The 17,309-nt window shown below is 34.6% G+C and overlaps 1 protein-coding gene across 2 annotated transcripts in view; it reads left to right on the forward strand.

The window, feature by feature from the left end:
* ALDH1A2 (aldehyde dehydrogenase 1 family member A2) overlaps positions 1–17,309 on the forward strand; it is a 91,210-nt gene that overhangs the window by 29,716 nt on the left and 44,185 nt on the right. For both annotated transcript variants that reach the window (XM_063090491.1, XM_063090492.1), the window contains exons 2-4: positions 9,804–9,908; positions 10,088–10,228; positions 12,552–12,681. In XM_063090491.1, coding sequence (XP_062946561.1) covers positions 9,804–9,908; positions 10,088–10,228; positions 12,552–12,681 — 376 coding nt within the window. The remainder of the gene's footprint in view (positions 1–9,803; positions 9,909–10,087; positions 10,229–12,551; positions 12,682–17,309) is intronic.

Here is a 17,309-nt window from a genome sequence, read left to right on the forward strand (position 1 = left end):
AGACAATGACCTTACATCTTTCACAAAACTTACCTGCAAATGAAGGCTTTATGACATTGGTCTGGGCAGTAATTTGGGGGGTATTACCTCAAGAGCACAGGCAACAAAAGCAAAAATAGACAAATGGTATTATCAAACTAAACCGCTTCTGCACAGCAAAAGAAACGCTCAACAGAGTAAAGAGACAACCTACAGATGGTAGAAAATATTTATAAGCTATATATCTGATAAGGGGTTAATATCCAAAGTATATAAGGAACTCAAACAACTCAATAGCAAGAAAGGAAATAACACAATTTAAATATGGGCAAAAGACCCAAATACACATTTCTCAAAAGAATACATGCAAATGGACAACAGGTATATAAAAAACTGCTCAACATCAAAAAGACAAAAGATAAGAAGTATCGGCAAGGATGTAGAGATAAAGGAACCCTTGCACACTTTTCGTAGGACTGTAAATTAGTACAGCTATTATGGAAAACAGTGTGGAGGTTCCTTAAAAAATTACAATTTGTAATAATGAACATGCTAATAATCTTGATTTGCTCACCACAGATATTGACAGTCAACTATGTACCCCATAAGTATGTATAATCAGTAAAAAAGAAAATAAAAATAAAAATTAAAAGTGGCATAAGTTAAAAAATAAAATTTAAATTTCAGCAATAAAAATAAAAATAGAGCTACTCTATGATCCGGCAGTCCCACTACTGGCCTGGGTATATATCTAAGGGAAATGAACTCAGAGCTATCTGTACTCCCATGTTCATTGTAGCATTATTCAGAATAGCCAAGATATGGAATCAAGCTAAGTGTGTATTAATGTATGAATGGATAAAGAAAATGTGGTATACATACACAATGGAATCCTATTCATTCATAAAAAAGAAGGAAATTTTGTCATCTATGACAACATGGATGAACCTGGAAGACATTATGTTAAGTGAAATAAGCCAAACACAGAAAGACAAATACTGCATGATCTCACTCATATGTGAAATCTAAAAAAGTTGATCTCGTAGAATTAGAGAGTAGAATGATGATTTACCAGGGCCTGGGGTGGTTAGCGGGGAAGGGGGATTGGGGAGGTGTTGGTGAAAGGAAGCATAATGACAGTAAGATAGGAGGAATAAATCTGAGAGATCTATGAGGGTACTTCAGAAAGTTTGTGGGAAAATAGAATTAAAAGATAATATGAATCTTTCTGTGAACTTTTTGAAGTACTCATATTGTACAGCATGGTGGCTATAGTTAATGATGGTATATTGTATTCTTGAAAAATGCAAAGAGAATGAATGCTGTGTTCTCACCACAAAAACTATAACCATGAGAAGTAATACATTTGCTAATTAGCTAGATTTAATCATGCCACAATGTATATATACTTGAAAACATCATATTGTATACAATAAATGCATACAAATTTTTCTGTCCGTAAAACACACACACACACACAAAGAGACACAAGGGAACTGTTGTCAGTAATAGATATGTTTATTACCTTGATTGTGGTGAAAGTAACATGAATGTAGGCATATGTACAAACTCACCAAATTGTATATAATAATTATATTTAGTTCTTTATACATCAATTATTTCTCAATAAAGCTGGAAAAGAAAAAAACTAACTCAAAATGGATCCTAGACCTAAATGTAAAATGCAAAACTATAAAACTTTTAGAAGATAACATAAGAGAAAATCTAGGTGATGTGTTTTTAGATGATGACACCATAAGCACGATCCATGAAATAAAAATGCTAAGTTGGACTTCCTAAAATTAAAAATTTTTGATCTGCAAAAGGCACTGTTTAGAGAATGAAAAGACAAGCCACAAACTGAGAAAATATTTGCAAAGCACATATCTGATAAAAGACTTTTATCCAAAATATACAGAGGTCTCCTAAAACTCAACAATCAGAAAACAACCCAATTAAACAATGGGCAAAAAATACAGACACCTTACAAAAGAAGATATCTAGACAGCAAATAAGCATACAGAAAGATGTTCAACATTATTTGTCATTAGGGAATTGCAAACTAAAACAATGAGATACCACTACACACCTATTAGAGTGGCTGAAATCCAAAAAGCTGACAATACCTAAAGCTGACAAGGATGTGAAGCAAAAGAAGCTCTGATTCATTGCTAGTGAGAATGTAAAATGGTACAGTCACTTTGAAAACCAATTTGGCAGTTTCTTACAGAGCTAGGAAGAGTCTTACGGTATGATCCAGCCATTATGGTCCTAGGCATTTACCAAAATGAGTTGAGAACTCTTATTCACACGGAAACCTCACATCAATGTTAATAACAGCTTTATTCATAATTGCCCAAAACTAGAAGCAACTAAGATCTCCTTCAAAAAGTGAATGGATAAACAAATTTTGGTACATCCATACAATGGAATATTGTTAAGTATAAAAAACATGAGCTATCAAGCCACACAAAAAAAAACATAGAGGGACCTTAAATGCGTATTACTAAGTGAAAGCAGCCAGTCTGAAGAGCCTGCCTACTGTATGATTACAATTAAATGACATTCTGGAAAAGGCAAAACTATGGAAACAGTAAAAAGATCAGTGTTTGTCAGTAGTTCAGGAGGAGGGTGGAGGGATGAGTAGGTGCAGCACAGGGGATTTTTAGGGCCGTTAAACTCTATTCTTTATTATACAGTAATGATGGATACATGACACTGCATTTTTCAAAACCCATTGAACTGTGCAACACAAAGAGTGAAGCCTAATGTAAACCATGGGCTTTTGTTAGTAGTAGTATATGAATGAAGGTTCATCAGGTATAACGAATTACCACACTAATGCAAGATATTAACAGTAGAGCAAACTGAGGGATGGGAAGATAAGGAGATGTGTGGGAACTCTATACTATCTGATCAGTTTTCTATAAGTCTAAATTGTTCTAAAAAATAAAGTGTATTAATTTTTAAAAAACGAAAACAAAACAAACAAACAAAAAATGACCAGGCAGATTTAGAAAGAAACCAAGTAGGACTTTTAGAAATAAAAATATAAACACTTGGACTGGCTGGTTAGCTCAGTTGTTTAGAGCATGATGCTGATAACACCAAGGTCCAGGGTTCCATCCCTGTACTAGCCAGCTGCCCCCACCCCCCAAAAAAAGAAAGAAAAGAAAAAACCCTCACATTTATTTATGTATAAATATGAATATATAAATACACACATACTGAAATTAGCACATTAGATGCAGGTAAAGTAAGAACTGGTGAAGCAGAAGAAACTGTTTAACTGCAGCATGAAATGAAGAAAAGAAGAGATGGAAAATATGAGTGGTTAAAGGGCATTGAGGATGGATTAAAAATGTGTAACATTTGGAGTTATAAAAGAGAATAGAGAGAATTATATTCAAAGAAATGATGATAAAGATTAAGAATATTCCAGAATTTAGACAAAAATATATAGACTGTAAGCATAATGCATAGCTATAAGACAAATAAAACAGAAATTGATACTTGGACATACTGTGATGAAATTTGAAAACACCAAAGAAAAAGACAAAATCTAAAAAGCAACCAGATAGAAAAGGCAAGTCACCAACAAAGAAATAATAAAATACTTTCAGTAGACTTCTTATAAGCATCACTGCAAGATAAAAAAATATTGGAATAATATCTATGAAGTATGAGAAAATAATTGTCTACCTAAAATTGTGTAACTTTCTAGGCTATCTTTTGAGAATTATGGTGCAATAAATACATGTTCAGAAAAACAAGAATTGAGATTACTCCAGATAAATCTTTACTAAATGAAATTCTAAGGAATAGTGAGAATAAAAATCATAAAACCTTCTTAAGAATAAGAAATTATTTTCTGTATAAAATAATAATTTTATGACAATCTTCTGGAGAAGAGTGATTATATTTAGTGTTCTAAGGCCACTGTATTGTTTGGGACGAGGGCTAAGATATTGATAAACTTTAGACTTCAAGTTGTTAAATGTGCCTAATAAAATATCATGGATAACCAGTTAAAAAATAGAAATATAGTGTACAACTTCCAAACCAGTAGAAGGGGACAATTGAATTATAAAACAAATAACAGTAACAACATACTTAATCAACTAAAAACAAAGAGGCAAGAAAGGAGAAAAGAAACTAAAATAAAGCAAAACAAATAGAAATCAAGTCCAAATCTAATACAATATACAATATATAATATAAATATATAATCATAATAAATACATAATAATTAAACCTGGTAGTTAAAATTAGACAGATTTTCATATTGAATAAAATAAAATCTAGACATATGTCATTTATAGAGACACATCAAAATAATAAAGACATTGTTGAGAGGAAAAGGATGGAAAAAAGGTATATGAGGCAAATACTAAAGAATGGCTTAGGTAGCTATACTAATACTGAACAAAATAGGCTTTAAGACACAAACCTTTATTAGTATTAAAGAACATCACTTCATATTGATAAATGGTTTACCAGAGAGATCTAATAGTTACAAACATATTCGCTGATAAAATAACCTCAAATTTATAAATATAAAAATGATGGAGCTAAGGGATATATTGACAAGTCCAACACCAAGGTGAGAAATTTCACCATGGCTTTCTCAATTATCATAGGACAAACAGAAAAAAATGTTAATTAAAGATCAAGATAATCTGAAAAATGCATTTCACAAGATCTACATGATAGACGTATGTAAAAACCTGTATCCAATAATTAGTACATTAGGACAAGAATAAGAAAGAAAATACATAAGAATAAATAAATCAGTTCAGGATAGTGGTTACCTGTAGTGACAGGGTGGGTCGAGCTGGAGAATGGGATCAGGGAGAAACACAGAAGTAGCTTCAGCAATACCGATAACATTCTGCTGCTTGAATGATGTGTTCATGGTGTATTTTAATATGATGGATCTTAACTCACATTTATGTTACATATATTCGTTTGTATATATTAAATACAACATAATTTTATATAAAAATTTATTGCCCAAGTGCACTCTTCAGTGTGTTTCAGATTTTATCTTGGTGTGGGAGGTATTGTATTTCTAATCTTATCAGGAAAGATGTTAGACAGTGATTCATGTCCTTTCCCAGCAGACATTCCATTCCAGTTAACATTAACTAAGTGCCTACACATCCATTATGTCTTTTAATACTAACAGCAACCCATAAAATGTCAATGGACACTTTTTCACAACCATGGAAAATAAAGTTAGGTTTATGAGCTAATCCATCCTGTCCTCTTAGAAACCTAGAGTAGACAGGTACCTTCTTTCATAGGCCATCTGTTTCTTTTGCCTTTAATTACAGCATCACAGAATTATATAATGTTGTAAGTCAGTATGTGTATATTTTACAAATGAAGAAACTGAGTATCAGTCAAGTCACTTAGAGTCAGATGTCTTTTCTACTTTCAAAGAGCTCGAGTAGAAAAGTTCACATCTTTCCTTATACCTATTCTGAAATTCAATAAACTGCAAAGCAGAATTTTCTGGTTTCTCATACTGACATTAACAAGCCTTTAAGTTGAAATAATTTGTAAACTTTCAAATGAATAATTTTTGACAGTATTGGGCCATATTTTAAGGCAGAGCTTGAATTCTTTATTTCATTTTTCACAAACTCATATTTAAAGGAAATTTTGTGTAGAAAATGATGTTGAATCCTCATTTCTTCATTTAACAAATTTGTTTGGGACATTTATAATATGAAAGGTAGGCACCAAAAGACAACACTAACTTTTAAACTTTTTAAAGTTTCCACTTTGAAATAATTTCATATTTACAGAAAAGTTCCAAAAAGTAGTGCAAGCTGGGGGCCGAGCCCGTGGCGCATTTGGTAGAGTGCTGCGCTGGGAGCGCCGCGACGCTCCCGCCGCCGGTTCGGATCCTATATAGGAATGACCAGTGCACTCACTGGCTGAGTGCCGGTCACGAAAAAAATAAATAAATAAATAAATAAAGTAGTGCAAGTAGTTCCCATATACCCTTTACCAGATTCTTCAAATTTACCAAAGTAAAATTGTAAAAATCAGGAAGTTAACATTCATATGATATTATCATCTAACCAAAAGATCATACTCAAATTTCTGGGAGCCAATTCATGGTTACATTATGCACTTAAGTTTTATATCTCATTAGTATCCTTTAATTTGAAACAGTTTTTTAAAGTCTTTCATTATCCTTCATGATCTTGGCATTTTAAAAAAGTATGGGCCAGTTATTTTGTAGGATGTTCTTTACTTTGGATTTGCCTGATGTTTCCTCATGATTAAATTCAAGTTGGGTAACAATAACACAGAAGTGATCTTATGTCTTTCTCATTCATCATATCAGGAGCACACGATATCAAATTGTTCCATTACTGGTAATGTCAACTTTGATCATTTGATTAAGGTGGTGTCTGCCAAGTTTCTCTAATGTAAAGTTACTATTTTCCCTTTGTAATTAATGAGTATCTTGAGAAGAGATACTCTGAGACAACTTGAAAACCCAGTTGTTTATTATATTTTGCCCACTAATTTTACTGTCCATTGGTGATTTTTGCCTGAAATAATTATTACTGTGGTATTTGAAAAGTGGTGATCATCTAATTTCATTATTCCTTCATATCTTGGCTGGAATTCTGTTGTGAAGAAGAGCCTTTCTTTATCCCCCATTTATTTATTCATTTAAAAATTTTGTCATTATGTACTCTTGGATGCCTTTTTCATTCTATGGTTAACAATCCATTACTATCATTATTTATTTTGTTGTTTAGATTATCTCAGTATTGGCCATTGGGAGCCACTTCATGTTTGCTCCTGTGTCCTTTTATTATGTCTGCATTAATTTTTGAGCATCTACTTAATTTCTGACACCACAGTGTTTCAAGATTATCTTGTACTTTCCGTGCTACAGCACTGAAGTAAACCATTTCTCGAAGGAGCCTTGGTGAGAGAACACTGTAGACTGAATTCAAAACTTTTGGTATTGCCCAGAGAAGCTAATATCATTCAAGTACTGTGGAGGTATTTGTTGTTCCATGAACCAAAAAAGTTGTCAGTACAATTTTTTAGAATATTGTAATATAAGGCTGGGTCTACAAAAGTAATGATGTGGTTGAAAAAAAAACCCCAACTTTTGGCATATCAGGAAAAATAGCCATCTGGTTCCAGTGAATCCTTTTTATTTACAGAAGTAAGAATAAAGAGATAGTGAAAAATAACAAAATAAGAATTTAAAACGTAGCAATCAAAATTTTTGTTTTGTATTTTCCTGGTTTTGGAGGTATATGTAACCTGAAGTGGGCGATGCCTTTGAATGCAATTAATTGTTCATCACTTATCATATATGAACCTGGAACATATTCATGTCATAAATGTTGATTCCATATACTAATTATCCAGATTTGAGTATCACATATTGCAGACAGGTATTGATATTCATCTCTGTACCCCACAGATATGTACAATCAACTATGTTCCAATAAAAATAATAATAGATGCTGATTCCAGATTTTGAACACATCTCTAATAGGTTACAGCTTATTATCACTTCTGGTTCTTCTAGCATGTGCATTATTATCACAGTGTAATATTTTTGAAAAGTATGAAGGCTCATAATTTTGTAGAAAAGAAGATGGCCATTTTTTGTTTTGTAATTACAAAAAATATTTTCATTTTTAGTTATATAAATGTAAATTTGATCAACCCAATGAATTTTTTTTATTTCTACATAATTTAGTCCTTCCATTAACCTTTATTTATATATACCTACCTTCAGCATTTGCCCACTTATAAGGGTACTTCAAAAAGCTTGTGGAAAAAATGGAGTTAAAAGATGACACAAATCTTTCCATGAGCTTTTTGAAAATCCCTTACATGAAGAATATCAAGTAAATTTTTAACCACAAATACCCTAAAAGATAAAGAATGGTCACACGTCCTTTTACAGGATGGTGCAGATTCTTGTTGCAAAATATTAAATAACGAAGTCCTTCCTGTTGAATGACTAATGGGTTAGAATATTGTATTTACATTTTGTCTTTATAAATATACTTGTTTACTCTTCAATTCTTGATGATATACCAAAGGTTAAGAAGTTTGATTTGGGCATATAGTAAGTAGAAGAAATAAGGAATATTGGTAACACCTCTTTTTCCTTAAACCTGGTAAAACCCCAGAAGTGAATCCTTAATGAAACTAATCCTCTTAATTTTCTCCTTTTGTTTCCTGGAGATTATCTTGTGTTTCAAAGGAGTATGCAGATATGATGAGCTATGGGCTGTGAGAAAATTTGTTAAATGGAATAAAAAGAAAACTACAGCAGGAGTCCAAGAACTATAAACTTTAGCTCAGGCTTGGATATTAACTAGTTCTATTTCTTTGAGCCGAGTAATCCTGGAAACGATGTATAGTGGAAAGAACAGTAGCCTTTAAATCAGAGCCAAAATTAGAACCTGCTTCTTTGTACTCAACCTGCCTGCTTCTGAAGTTTCTCATCCTTAATAGAGATAATAAAATCCTGCCTCACAGGGTTGTTGTATTGAGTGAACTGCTAGAGACTATAAGGCACTCAAGGGCTGGAACTCTCTTAATCATCTTTTCCTTTCCTATGTCTAGAAGGATCTGAGTATTTATTTGGTAAATAAATACATTATATTAAGCATGTTTATAAACTGCATATTATAAACTGGAAAATGTTATACAACTTCAGGGTCATTGTGTTTGTGCTCAGTACATTTGTATTAAGTGCTATACAAATTTAATGTTTTTTCTTTCTGTACATTTTAAAAAACCTTTAGGAAAAGAAGACTAGTTTAGTGCCTCCTTCCACATAGGCTCATTGTTTTATCAAATCAAGGAAAAAATATGAAAGGAAAGCTTTGGGACATTTTCTCATATTTGGTATTTAAAAGTGCAGATTTATACTTATTTAACCACTGGTTTGTTAGTTCAGAAATTTTCATTGTGTGCCATAAATTTTATAGAGTAAAACATGTTTGTGTGTTGTTTGTGTTTTCATAGTCCAAAAATATTAGTTTGGGCTTCTTTCTCAATTTCAGTAAAATTTTTAAAAATCTCTTTGTGTCTTTTCCCTTCTCCTTTAACTCATTTATTACAAATAAATATTATGAGAAATTCATTTGAATAATTTCTTAAATAATTAGTCTCTTTGCAATTTTAGTATAATCTTCATGCCATATAAGGAAACCAAGGCTCTTAAGAAATCCTAGAAAGACCAATTTGAAAGTTATAGCCCTTTTTCTTTTGCTAAGTCACTTAGCCTACCCAGAAAAGGGAAAGAAATCTAACTTGGATTTTCACATGTAACTTTTTAAAGTTACTAGTTAATTTGATCAGACTCATTGCTCAGGTCAGGATCTGACTTGAATGCTTATTCCAACTCCATTCAAGTTTCCTTGAGAAGACACTTAGGCCTCTAATGAATATTGGCCAGAACTTGAACTATCAAGAACTATTTTCTTAGCTTCAGTGTGTGGTTTGTATGTATGTTAGACTCTCTGTCCTCCCATCCTTATTTGTCTCTCTAATTAGATGACAGGTTCACTAAATGTAAGAACTATATTTAGTCTTTGGATGACATTGAAGCAAAAATATACTAGAGGAAATTCCTGAATTAGCTGGACTATATACTGTTTAAAGTCTCTTGCAACACTTCAAATTCTGTACTTTTATTATATTGCAGCAAGCATACAGAACAAATATTATTACTATGGTTCTTCCATAACACTTGATCATTGACTAGTTTCTTATCCCCTGTGTCACAGATCTCATTCTGTTGTCTACTCCCTTAGATCTTTATTAACAATGAGTGGCAGAACTCAGAGAGCGAGAAAGTGTTCCCTGTCTATAATCCAGCCACAGGAGAACAAGTTTGTGAAGTTCAAGAAGCAGACAAGGTACGTCTTTCTTAGAAAAAGATTCCCTGTGAAATAACTACCTTCAAACAGCAGAGCAGTAAACAAATGCTCTCCAGGCACCATCACTTTGTATTTCACAAAGTGAAATTTCATATTCATGCATCACTCTGTATTTGGTATGTTTCTCTCTCTTCAGTGTGCTTCTTCCTCTCTAACAGGCAGATGTAGACAAAGCAGTACAGGCAGCCCGCCTGGCTTTCTCTCTTGGTTCAGTATGGAGAAGGATGGATGCTTCAGAAAGAGGACGTCTGTTGGATAAGCTTGCAGACTTGGTGGAACGAGACAGGACAGTTCTTGCAGTAAGTAACCTAAGAACACATTAAGTCTTTACCCCAAATTTACCATCCCACTGAAATTTAGATTCTTCAGTCTTTTTGAAAGTATGCTGTGAAGCACATCTGGGGAAAAAACTAAGGAATGCATAATACACATGAAAAATGAGAGATGTTTGGATATTGGAATCAGGTAGGGAAGTAGAAGATCAGCTGAGTGTCTCTTCTCACTGAAATTTGAAGGAAAAAATCATAGCCCTTCCTCAGTTTCCCTTCTACCATCCACTTTAGGAATCTGTTCACAGTATGGAAACAAAAATGATTCCTTTATGGAGATGGTTTGAAACTCTCCCTTTATATAATATTTATTTATCTGTAAAAGCATTTTCTAATCTGGCATTCAGGGGAATACTGTTCCAACAAAGTATTTATGGATATTGTAAAAAAGGTGAGATAGTTCCTTCTTGGAGATTCACAAGTTGCTAAGCATATTAAAGGCCCTGAAAAGGCCTATTCAGTGTTTTATAATCTTATTTGAGCCTCAACACTATTTTTTTGGCTAACCTACCACCATCATGCAATACTGAGTTCTTTGGAGAATGCTAGTCTATATGTTTGTCTCTTCACTGGATTATAATTTCCTTGAAAACAAAATTATCTTTTACTTCTTTTTTTTGTAATCCTAGCACATTTTGTGGCACATAGATGGTAAATGAGGGCATGTACAAGGGTATTTCAAAAAGTTTATGGAAAAATAGAACGAGAAGGTAATACAAATATTTCCATGAACTTATTGAAGTACCCTTGTAGATGATCAATAAATGTCTGTTTGAGTTAAATACATATAATATTTACAATATTGGAATAGCAATATGTACTAGATGATACAGTTCATTTCTGCAGTTATATTTTCATATTGTAAAACTCAAATGCCTTATTTTTTCTGCTGTATGTCTCACTGTGATCAAGTCTGTTTTCCTACCAGACCTAAATGAGATTCCTACTTTTAAATTCCCAAGCAATGAGAGAAGAGAGGTAAGAGGTAGCCTTTGGAATAAAGGGGAGCTTCTGACAAGAAAACTGAAGTTAATACTTCATCCAAACTAAGCACAATTGAAAATAAACCTAGGAATGGCAATTTTCAGGTTTATTTGACTGGTGTCGACAACTCATAGGAACCATTTAAGGTGTCCTAGATTCTGGTTATTGATTCTACTTCACTCTACACTGTGTAGACCTTGGCTCTATGATAGCTGCATAGAGAATGTAATGCTCATCTTATGAGCATATTAATGTTCTAAAAAGTGTTGGGAAATTATTTAATTCCTTTTAATAAATGTGAGCCAATATATCATAAGTAATATAACATGTTAAAATGAGTTTCACTTTGTACACATAGTAAGTAGATAAATTGCACTGTAAGTAAGAGAATTTTTATCTCATTGAATGGACAATATTTTAATTTTAGCTTTGTCAGCTAAAAATAATTTTCATGCCAATATGTTATAAAATGTCCTTATAGGAAAAAAATGAAATTACAAGCATATATTTTTATTTCATTTGTTAAACTTTTAACACCTTTAGTATTTCTCAAGTCAATATACTTTTTTCTCATTTCAGTGTGTTCATTTTTCATTGTTTTTGTTACACTTAACCAGTTTAGAAACATGTCATTAAAATAATAATGTTTGTAATGTAAAACTGCTTAATATCGCTATTTTTATTAAATGAACCAGATACTTCACTCTTAATAGATAATGGTTGTTAACATAAATGTTTTTAAAAAACCAGCCTTCAAGTTGTTAATGTCTGGGCTTCCCTAGAGTAGATCTTGTTTATTTGATGGTAATAAATAAACTCGCCTTGCATCGTGGATATTCCATTTCTCAGCAGGAGTTTTGGCAGCTGTAGAGAACGTTTTATATTCTCATCAGTTGCATAAAGAGCTCATGTCTTCAGTCTTCTTTATGGATTCAGAGTATTCGTGTAGACTTCAAAAAATCCTCATTCAGCTCTAATCATTAATATAACAGAACCTGGTTTGACAAGCAGGACATTTCCTTATCGTCAGTTGAAGAAATGTTGTGTATTTGGATAGTGGTTACCAGAAACACACTGGCACAAGAACGTGCCCAAATATTCTCAATGTGGTTTTTACTAGAAACTAAACCAAACTGGCAGTACTAGAAATCTTTTTATTTGGGAAATCATAGTTGGCCAGGTATGTATCACCGCTCGTATTTATTTGTATTCTCTCTCTTCCTTTTTTCTTCTGCTCCAGAAATTATTTAGTGTATCACTAGAAAGTTCTGGGGACTTAATTAATTCCTCTCCATTTATTTTCCTACAGACCATGGAATCCCTAAATGGTGGCAAACCATTCCTGCAAGCTTTTTATGTGGATTTGCAGGGCGTCATCAAAACCCTTCGGTATTACGCAGGCTGGGCTGATAAAATTCACGGGATGACCATTCCTGTAGGTATGTGAAATCTGAATATGTCGAAAAGGGAAACATGAGGCTCCACTAGGAACACACGTTTACCACCAAACAAACAGTAGTCACCTAGAATACAGATAAGAGAACATTTATAGCAACTTGAACTAAGCAAAGAACTAAACAAATTATGTCACTAACTCTGACAATGTTCCTTTTTCTATATGTAGGATTTTCCACATACGAGTCCACATATAAGTGTAGGGACAAGTCACTTAAATCAATACATCATTCAACTAAGAAACATGTACTTATTTGTCAGTTACTAAGTGCTCAGCACTGTGCTAGGCTAGGTGCTGGAGTTATGGAGGGCACTGGGTAGGGTGAAGTCGGGGAAAATTGCCAAGATTAAGACTTGATCCTTGCCCTACTGAAACATGAGATCTAGCCTTTAGAAGGAAATAGTCTGAAATAATAACAGGTATCATCTGTGAGTGGTGAGATTATGGATAATTTTTAGCTTCTCTTTTATATTTCCTATAATGACAATGAAATGCTTTCACAATCTGCAAAAACAACAATAACCCTGACCCTTTTATTTTTTATTATTAAGACCCAGGTCAGAAGACAAAACAAACAACACAAAACAATTAAAGTTCTCTACAGGAGAGTTATAATTAGACGCTAAGTTGTGTGGCTTGGCCTGTCGGTGTTGTAGCCCTTTAAAGGAGAGGGAAAATATCCCCAACTAAAGTAGTTGGTAGAGCGGTCTTGATCTGAGCTTGAATACTAGTGATAGCTAATAGCAGTTGAGTGCTTTCATAGCAACCCCAAGAGGAAAGCATTATTAACATCCTTAGTTAACAGAGGAGGAAACTGAAGCCTAGAGAAGTTAAATATTTTCCTAAATCATACAGCAAATAAGTTTTAGAGCTAAAATTTTGACATTAGAGCCTCGGCTCTTAATCACTTCACTAGAAGATCCAAATTAGATACTGAGAGGAAGAGAAATCATTACAGGAAAGGGACAGACTGAAAGGGATATGAGGATGTAGGGAACAGTGAGTAGACATAAGGAAAGAAAATCATGTTTATTGAGTGGATATTGGATGCTGCTAAGTCCTACGCCAGGTACTTTACCAGGTACTTTCTCATGGAGAGTGCATACTAGCAAGAGTGGAAAGTAATGCTGGATGCTTTGATGTGCCCCTGGTAGGCCCTTCCTAGCCAGGCTAAGTAGTGTGAATTTATCAGAAAAGGGAGTGGTTTGGCTGATAGTGTGGGTGGCTTAGAGCGTGTATCTCAAACTTTAATGTGCATATGAACCACCAGAATCTTCTTCAAGTGCAGTTTCTGATTGAATAGGTCTGGGGTGGAGCCTGAGATTCTGCATTCCTGACCAGCTGCTATATGATGCTTATTCTGTGGTCCTCTGCATTGAGTAGCAAGGAGAGGATACAGAGAACAGCACTAAGCCAAGTGGCTGTCTTGATACCTCATCTACACATGGGGTAAGAAGGGAAGAAGTCATAGTGAGAGTGGAGAAGAGATAGAGACAAGACTTCAAAGGACTATTGATGATGACGTGTGGAATGCTAGTCTTTCGAAAATGGGTTTCTGATTATAAGCACTCTTCCCCACCATGCAGAGGTTTCCATTCTTCAACAGACTCAGAAGAATGGAACATTGCTCTTGGGGAGTGTCAGAATCTTAGTTCAGTCCTGGCTTTAAGGTTATTACAGAACTACTGTTTTGCAGCATCATTTGCTGGATTTGAGGATGGCCTAAGTGAGGCAGGGTCACTATTTGTTATAGGCATATCTGTTGGAGGATCTGAGAATTAAAACCTTTATCTAAACAGGACATGTGTTGGCCTTTTTAAATTGGCTTTTCCTATTTCTTTTTTTTTTTTTTTTTAAATTTTATTTTGTCGATATACATTGTGGCTGATTATTGCTCCCCATCACCAAAACCTCCCTCCCTTCTCCCTCCCCCCCTCCCCCCCAACAATGTCTTTTCTGTTTGCTTGTCGTATCAACTTCAAATAATTGTGGTTGTTATATCTTCTTCCCCCCCCCCCCCGTTTGTGTGTGGCTTTTCCTATTTCAATACAGAAGGGTAAATTAACAAGATCAAAGGCCCTAGTTTTTTTGGCGCCCCCCCCCCCCCCCGGCCATTTCACTGCTAAAACAACAAATATGGTTCAGGCATTTAAATACCTTTTCAAATTATTCACAAATATCTTAAGAATCAGGTGAAACAGAAGGCTATACACATAGATCTCTATTTGGCCTAGCAGTGTTATGGGTTTTTTTTTACTTCCTCAGGAGGGAAGACTGATGAGATAAAGATTTATTGGAGTCTCTGATAATGTTTGATGCTTTAATGTGACTTTATCTGGCAATAGAGATGGTTGGTCCATAAACCTCACTGTTTTTATCTGATGCTGTTTGGAGATCCTGAGGATGCTGACATAGGAGTTAGAAATATAGAATTTAGAAAGGCTGTCACAATAGTCTTTCCCACCTTTACTCATTAAAGTGAAGGGGAAAAAATAATACATTCTCTTAAACATGAAGTGATTTTTTGTTTCCCCAGGTTTTTTTAAAGTGCATTTGGAGAGATGCTGGGATGAGGGACTCTCCCAAGGGTCAGGTCCATAGGCAGAGCTCTTAGGAGGCTGGGGTTTGGGTTATAAGAGCTCTCACCATGTTCCTCAGACAGTTGAGGGAAGGATGGAGGCAAAGGTGAACTTGGCAGATTTCCTCTCTGTTCAGTTTTCGATACCTTTGGGCTTCTTGCCTAGAGGCTACTGAGAATTCAGCCAACAGTGCCCTTGGCTAGTCTAGTACTTAGTGAATCTAGCTGCATTAAACTAGGGGGTTCATAGGAGAAGATCAGGGGGAGGGGGCAGTGTCATAATTATTCACTTATTTATTCTCAGACTACTTGTTCAGTCATTCAATCCATTTATGTTTATTTGTCATTTGTAACTCCAGTATTTAACATCAGCTTGATTTTGTCTCTGTATACTTGGCTTTGTCCCACAAAATCTTTGTCCCACAGATTACCACAGTGAAATCTGGAATATAGAAAGGTTATTAGCCTTTAACCATGAGGTCTTTATTGTGTTAATTGCATTTCCCTGCAAAACATCCTAATTTTATGTTTGGATTTATAACATAAAGGAATAATGTAGTTTATATTTGCATAGTACTTGAGAGTGTAAAATGTTCTTTCACATACAGGATCTAAGTGACTCTGTGTGTGATACAGTGAGAAGGGCTGGCTGGTTAGGTCAGTTGGTTAGAGCACAGCCTTATAATAACACCAAAGTTAAGAACTTAGATTCCCATACTGGCCAGCTGCAAAAAAAGATACAGTGAGATAGCCTGGATTTTAAAAATGTATTATACTCATTTTACAGGTAAGAACATGAGAAAGTAAGGGTTTAGTGTCTCAAATCAAGACATGTGGCTAGTAAATGGCAGGCCTGAAATTCAAACTCAAGTCTCTTTCTGCCTGAGCCACTGTAAACCCTCTTCTCATGGAGACTGGTTCAGCAGGGCGGGAAAGTAAAGAGGCCAGTTGCCCTGGTGAAATCTTAATCCTTTGAAGATTTTCAGATTAAAATACAGTTGATTCTTATTTTCATGTATTTATGTTCTGTAAAGTTGTCATGGACACTGAATTAGTGAATACTGAACTATTGCTCCCAGAGAAACTACAAGGTTAGGTTCCTGTGAGCATCTGGTCACATTTTTGTCAACCAATCAGAATATGACCTCATTATATGTGTGTTTCTGTTGAAAGACCGTTGGTTTAACATGTATTGTTGATTTATGAACATGGAACTCATGGCCAACCAACCAACAGCACTATAACTCATGCCTGAACGAAACTTGTCTAACATACATATTTTCTCTGTAAGGCCTTCTTTTGCTTAGGAACACCAGACAGCACTTTAGCACTAAGCATAAGAGCCATTTTAAACAGTGAAATCATAAACAAAAGGAACAGAAAACATGAAAAATGTGACAGCAAATAGACCACAAAAAGTACATCTTTTTAATAGTATGAGGGCTATAACAAGAAGGCAGAGTGTCACCTTGTTCAACATCAGCTGAGAACGTGTGCCTTGGGCGAGCATCAGCCGAGAATCTGCGCCTAGGACAAGTATCAGCTGAGAACATGTGCCTCGGGCGAGCATCAGTTGAGAACGTGTGCCTTGGGTAACTCAAATTTTTCCCTGTTCTGCATGTACATGCCTGTAAATGACTGTGAAAGTGCTGTGCATATTGATTTTAGGATTACAAATAAATTTCAGTGAGTAGGCAAATTCTCAAGTACAAAATCCACACATAACGAAGATTGTGTCTAGCACCTAGTTTTCTCAACATAGCATTTATGAATCTTGACTGTTCTGGGACACTTAAGGTTGTAGACCTCCCTGCCTAGATCATATGGGCGAAGGAGGCTTTTGTAGTGAGTGTCAAGAGTGAAAGCTCACAGGTCTGTCTGGTAGTCCATAAAAAATAACCTGAAAGGTTTTTGTTTCTTTTTAAATTTTAAGATATAATACTACTTTGCTTTGCTACATTGAATCATACTCTATGGTTCATCCAGCTTAGCATCTCTGACAGGAAAGGATAAGAACCAAAAAGAGTTGGATG

This window comes from Cynocephalus volans, chromosome 3 (genome assembly GCF_027409185.1).
Source record: "Cynocephalus volans isolate mCynVol1 chromosome 3, mCynVol1.pri, whole genome shotgun sequence".
Lineage (NCBI taxonomy): Eukaryota > Metazoa > Chordata > Mammalia > Dermoptera > Cynocephalidae > Cynocephalus > Cynocephalus volans.